This window comes from Corapipo altera, unplaced genomic scaffold, assembly GCF_003945725.1.
Source record: "Corapipo altera isolate COAL_440 unplaced genomic scaffold, ASM394572v1 201, whole genome shotgun sequence".
Classification (NCBI taxonomy): Eukaryota; Metazoa; Chordata; class Aves; order Passeriformes; family Pipridae; genus Corapipo; species Corapipo altera.
Window position 1 is genome coordinate 165,026 of NW_020884940.1, and position 6,289 is coordinate 171,314.

At 59.7% G+C, this 6,289-nt stretch overlaps 1 protein-coding gene across 1 annotated transcript; it reads left to right on the forward strand.

The window, feature by feature from the left end:
* The first annotated feature begins 254 nt into the window (after positions 1-254).
* Positions 255-3,645, forward strand: CUNH1orf216 (chromosome unknown C1orf216 homolog). The gene is made up of 2 exons (XM_027661439.1): positions 255-292; positions 1,498-3,645. Exon 2 carries the CDS (start codon positions 1,514-1,516, stop codon positions 2,324-2,326), a length of 813 nt encoding a protein of 270 aa, XP_027517240.1. The 5' UTR covers positions 255-292; positions 1,498-1,513; the 3' UTR covers positions 2,327-3,645.
* The last annotated feature ends 2,644 nt before the right edge of the window (positions 3,646-6,289 follow it).

The window sequence follows — 6,289 nt, forward strand, 5'->3', positions numbered from 1 at the left end:
CTCCATCATCCCAGTCCCCCCACACATCATCCCAGTTCCACTCCCATCATCCCGGTCCCCCCACTCACCATCCCAGTTCCCCCCCATCATCCCGGTCTCCCCCATCATCCCAGTTCCCCCCCCATCATCCCGGTCCCCCCCAGCCCCGCCGGCGCCGTCGGAAGTGCTGCCGTGACGCCTCCCCACGCGGGGCCGCTTCCGCTCCCGCTCCCACCCGCGGCGGCGGCGGCTCACGGAGCCCGGGGCCGGAGCGGGGCTGGGACCGGGGCCGGAGCGGGGCTGGGACCGGGCGGTGAGTGCTCGGGGCCGGGCGGGCGGTGGGAGAGCACCGGCGGGTCCCGGGGGTCGCATCCCCGCCGGCCGGGCTGGGGGCTCGGGGGGCTCTGTGGGAGCTCGGATGCAGGGGGGAGCAGGACCCCCCCCGCCGGGCTGGGGGCTCCGGGGGGCTCTGTGAGGACTCTGCGGGGCAGGGATGCTCCTGGGTTCGGCCCCCGCGCCGGTCCGCGCATCCCCCCCGGCGGAGCCGCCCGGCCGCGCCTGCGGGGGGGCAGCGCTTCTGGGGGGCAAAGCTTTTGGGGAATGCAGCTTTTGGGGGGTACAGCTTTTGGGGGAGGCAGCTTTTGGGGGATGCAGCTTTTGGGGGGCAGCACTTTTGGGGGGTACAGCTTTTGGGGGGATGCAGCGGTTTTACGGGTATGGCACCCAGCCCTGGACCGGGCAGTGGGCGGTGGGGGGTGTTGGGGGTGTCCCGGGGTCCCAGAGCACCCTGAGCTGGGCACGGGGCACCTGCACCCCTCCTGCTGCCCCGCTGCCGTGCGGGGTCAGACCGGGACACTCGATGGGCTCCTTCATGGGATTGCTGTGAGCATGTCCTTGAGGGAGAGAGCTCGGCTGTCGCTGCCACTGACCCGGCAAGGGACGCTGGGATAACCTTTTATTTTCTGGCCGAGTCTGCTCCCGGTCCTGCAGAGGAAAACCAGAGGGGTGACTGGTTTGGGCACTGGTAGGGACCAGCTCCCTCAGCCCCAGGCAGGGCTGATGGCAGAGGTTGTGCAGAGGAGCCTGAGCAGTGTTTGGGCTGTGTCCCTGCACCCTGGGATACCCTCTGGCATCACCCAGGGGAGGCCAGGGGAGTGTGGGGTTGGGCTGGAGCTCTCAGGGAGGAGAGAGGGGCTGGGAGGTGCCTTCTTGAGCTTCTGCATCAGGTGGGAAGTTGCCCTTGGATGGGTGGCATCCCTGCCCATGGCAGGGGATTGGAACTAGCTGAGCTTTAAGGCCCCTTCCAACCCAACCCATTCTGTGTTTCCGTGATGTGTCCTGGGGAGATGCTGAGAGCAGTGGCCAAACACCCAGGAATGCTGAGCTCATCATGGCTCCAGTAGCTTTGAAGAGGTAAATAGAGTCAGAGGGTGTTTTCCCCCGCTGTAGCTGCCCTGGGTCCGGCCGTGCCAGCCCGTGTGCCCGCAGTCCCATCACGGCTCCACGTTTCCCTTGCAGGCAGGACACCGGCGAGATGTTTGCTGTGTGCCCGGCCAACGCCCCGTTCCGGCAGGGCCGGGGGGCCCCGGCGCTGGGCACGGCCATCCCGGGGGCCGGGCACGGGCAGGACTCCAACTCCAACTTCGTGGGAGAGGTGTGTGACAGCAACGAGAACTGGAGCCGGCCAGCGCCGGGGTCCGCGCCGGAGGAGGGCTCCAGCCAGAGCGAAAACACCACAAATCCGTCCGATAATCTGCTGTTATTAATGCAGAGACAGATGGTCCAGGGCCGGCTTACGGACACCGCCCTGGGCCCGCGGGTCCCCGAGCAGGGGGTGCGTAGCCCCCCCGAGGGAGCAGAGGTCGGAGGGGCCGGGGGGCAAAACGCTGCCGAGGAGGCGACCGGGGGATGTGTCAAAGCCCCGAGCTCCCCCGCAGAGGACAACGGCTACGCCAGCAGCTCCCTGAGCATCGACAGCCCCGACAGCGCCTGCAGCAGCACCTGGGACCCTCCTGCCTCTGCCCCCAGAGCTGGGAGCCCCCCTGAGCCGGGCATGGCCGAGCCCGAGCCGGGGCCCCTCTTGCCGGCGCTGGCAGAGGCTGTGCAGCACCTCCAGGACAAGGAGCGCTTCAAGGAGCAGGAGAAGGAGAAGCACCACATCCAGCTGGTGATGTACCGGCGCCTGGCCCTGCTGCGCTGGATCCACGGCCTCCAGCAGAAAGTCGTGGACCAGCAGAACCGGTTGCAGGAGAGTTTCGACACCATCCTGGATAACCGCAAGGAGCTCATCCGCTGCATGCAGCAGGGCCCGGCCTGCCTGGCTGCCACAGCTGCCCCCGGCCCCTGAGATGCCACCCCTGAGGTGCCACCCCTGCGGAACCCCCGGCACTGCCCGGCCCAGCCCTCACCCTCTGGCCGGTGTGGTGTTGGCTGGTGGCATCTCCATCCTGTGCAAAGCGCTCACCGGGCCCCTGGGTGCCCACCCTGCCCTTCTCATCTCTCCCTAATGCAACCAAGAGTCCTGAACACTCATCTCCATTTTCCCTCTGCGTGGGAATTCACTTTGTCCTGTACCCCATCCTGCTGGGCTGGGTCAACCTCAGGACCTTGGGGTTTGCCGAGCCCTGGGTGACCAGGCTCATCTTTACATCTAATCTAGTCCTTTGTATGAGCTCGGCTGAGCCCGTGCCAGGATGGGCCTGTGTGGAAGCTGCAGGGCAGGGAGGGGCCTCAGGGCAGCGAAGCTTCTAAACCTACCTGGGCAAAGCACTTGGGCACCTGCTTCATCCCCACATCCCACCTGCACCGGAGTCTCACAGCCCAGCCACTGGGGAATGTTGCTTGCTGGGGAGAGTGAGGTGTCCTGGGCTGTGTGAGAGAAAAAAGTCATTCTGAAAAGCGACCTCAGAGTGTTGAAAAGTAAATTTAAGTGTCAAATAATCCAATGCCAATGTATGTTTTTAGTGTCAGTATTAGAGAAGAGTTAATTTAGGTCTGTGTGTGTGTGTGTGTGCAGGTCTGTCTGTCGCGGGCGATGCTCTAACACTGCATGATCCCAAAGCTGCTCGTGAACTTGTGCTGTTGGTGTTCATATTAATTTATCATTTGAGAGCAAAGAGAGTATTTTTTTCTAATTTGCATTTTATTCAGCAAGGACTGCAGGACCCAAAGAGCAGTTGTCTTAACTAGAGGTGGAAAAGGAGCTGCTGTGTGTGTTTGCTGTGCTTTGTTGTGTTTCCATAGGACACACATTCCTTTTAAGTGCTGATGTGGAGGAGTGGCAGCAGGACAGCGAGGGTTGGGCTGGAGGGGATCGTGCTCCCCTTCCTGCCCCACAGCACTGATTCCATTTCTCATTGCAAAAGGAGGGTGATGAGGGTTCCAGAGCTGCTGTGTCCCGCTGGCCAAACTGCTGCCAGCGGGTAAAGTGAGAAGATCCACAAAACTCCACCTCCAAAAATGACATTTTGGTGGCAAAGGGGACACTCGGCTCAAATCAACCCGTGCCAGCACTGCAGGATTCCAGCAGCACCCACAAGGCTCGTGCTGCCCTCGCCGCCCTCCTGCTCACTCACGTCCAGCGCCTGCTGCCTCTGTCATACCCCACACCCGTGATCGTGGGCATGTTGCACACCTTAATAAAAGCCTTGCAGCTGAAGGAGCCAAGTCCCGGCTGGATTTGTGCCTTTGTTTCCCTTCCCAAGCCTGCCAGACTGGGAGCAGCCACCCCGTGCTCACTGCAGGGCTGGAGTGGGCGCGGGTGGGAGCGAGGGGGAGCGGCGGGTTCAGGGCACAGGTCTTGGCACCTTCATCCCATCCCTGCACCCCTGGGCACGCCCCAGCTGGCAACACGCTGTGCCAGCACCAGCAGTTCATCCAGGCTCAATTTAGAAGCCTTTTTGCTTTGGAAAATTGAAGTCACATAAACTGCTGTGGCCGTGGGGCAGCACGGGGCTGGTGCTGGGGTGCAGTGTAGGTGCAGGATTTACCCTCCACCCCGGGAGAGAGTGGCTGGAACCAGAGGATCTGGATTCCCAGCACCCTGCCCTGCAGCCCCGCTGATGGGGAGGGCTGGGGGCAGCTCTGGGTGATGGAGATTGCAGATAACAACACCTGAGTGTTGACCCAAGGGTGACTTTGCCTCAGGCCTCGCAGAGATTAACTAGAGATGAAAAACCGAGGCTGTTGCAGCCCTTTGAACCTTCCCTCACCTTTTTACCCCCCCTCTTCCTGCTTCTCCTCTCCAGCCTCTGAGTCTGTGGGAATTCAGGGATGCAATAGTCCATGCAGGGACACAGGAAGGCATGAAGGGCAGAGTGGCTGCATTTTTCCATTGTTATCCATGCCCTGCGGCCGGAGCTGCCAGGAGGTTTGTCCCAGCCCTCGGGGGTTCCATAGGATGTGGGGTGCAAGCTCCAAGCCCATTTCTCCCCTCATCCACTTCCCATGGAGCCCAAGCTCCGGAGGGTTTGGGGGAACACGAGCCCTCCCAGCCCCACAGCGACGCTGAGCGATTCTCTGTTTGTCTTGGTTGAATGCTTTACACAAATAATTATTTCCAAGGTAAATATTGTGAAAATCCAGATTATTTGCTCAAGAAATGAAAGAATAACTGAGGGAGCACATCAAAGAGGTGGATCTGCTCTGGCAGCAAGAGGCTTCCTCCCTGGTTATTGGGAGCCCGGTGCTTCTGCCCCGGGACCCGGCTGGAGATGGCCAGAGCTGATTTGCAAAATCAACTTCAGACAGAGCTTTTCCACCCCCAGCTCCCGTGCCCAAATGAGATTTGGGAATCAATTAAAAACCAACCAACTGAGGGGGGGAAAAGTAATAAAGACCTAAAACACTGCAGGGCTGAGCCTGGGCCAGCTTGGAGGGGGCAGGGCCCCCCTCTGCCCCTGGCACCCCCCTCCCAGGACACTGTGACCCTGCACCCTGTGCTCAGCCCCCTCCGGGTGCAATCCAGATGGGATGGGTGCCATGGGCAGGAACCAGCACAGGGCTGGACACAGGGATGGGCCCCAGGACCCCATGCCAGGGATGTCCCCATCCCCAGGGGTTGCCAAGCCTCGGTAAGTGAAAGGATGTACTCTCAGCTCACAGGTGGATAACTTGGTTCTCAGGGGAGATGCTCCAGCTCCAAACCCCCCAGGTCGGTGGGAACAGCACCAACTGGATCTGGATGCAGCCACTGTGCCAGGCAGAAGTGGGGAGCCGTGCTGGGGTCCCCCTGGCAGGGGGGGATCTGACCTACAGACCCCGTGGCATCTGAGCTTGAATTCCTCTGCCCGGCCAACAGCCCCTCTGGTTTCAAGGTCTCCTCTGGAAGTTTATTGTTATTGTATCAAATCCCTGTGACACTGGGCTGGTTTTACTGCAGAAAGCGAGCTTTGGCAAATGTTGCCTTGCTTTGGAAGTTAAAATAATGGCATTAAACCAAAATCAAGTATTTATGAAGCTTTGGAGGGAAATATTTTACCTTGTAATTGGAATCCACTCTAACCCTTTCCAGTATTTTGTGGGCTTAAAAAACAAGTCTTTAAAAATAAAACTGAATGATGTGATAACTGATGCCACGAAAGTACAAAAGAAAATTAATCATCTCAGGACATGAACATCCAGAGATCCAGACTGGGACACACTTAAAGCATTCCGGAATCCCTTGTTTATTGTGTCTTGGAGACTTCCAGATCCCACATGTTTGGTTTACAGCAGGAAAAGGGCTTTCCTTGCTCTTGGCTGGGAGGGTGAGCCCAGCCAGGGCTGCTCTGCTCATCCCAAATATCACATCCAGGCAGTGCCCAGGGTGGTGAGGGGTACCACACTCCTGGGCACCTCCAGGTTCCCACCACCACCATCTCTGCCTGCTGCTCCCCAGTGCCTGAGAGATGAGCTCAGCCCTTATAGCATCCATATGAGCCACCGTGCTGCAAGCACCTGCTGCTGCCTGGGAGATCTGGGGGGGTGGTGGGGAGCAGAGGCCTCTGTCACTCTGCAGAGAGGTGCTCCTTGCCCAGCCAGGCTCCCTTTCCCTGCAGCCCTGGGTAGGTGGCACCGAGGACCTGTGGGAATTGGAGGGTTGGGGGCAGATCCTGGGAGTTCATGTGTGACCCTGAGCCTTGGTGCATCCCTCCTTTACCAGCGGCATCCACTGGGACAGAACCACCATTCACAGGATTTTTCAGGCTATTCTCACTCCCTGGCATTTTGTATTTCATTTTAACTGCCTCACACTGGCAGAATAAACACAGAATAAATACAGTCATCTCCTGTTTGAAACAGAGTGGGGCAGTGCCAGTCCCGAGAGCTC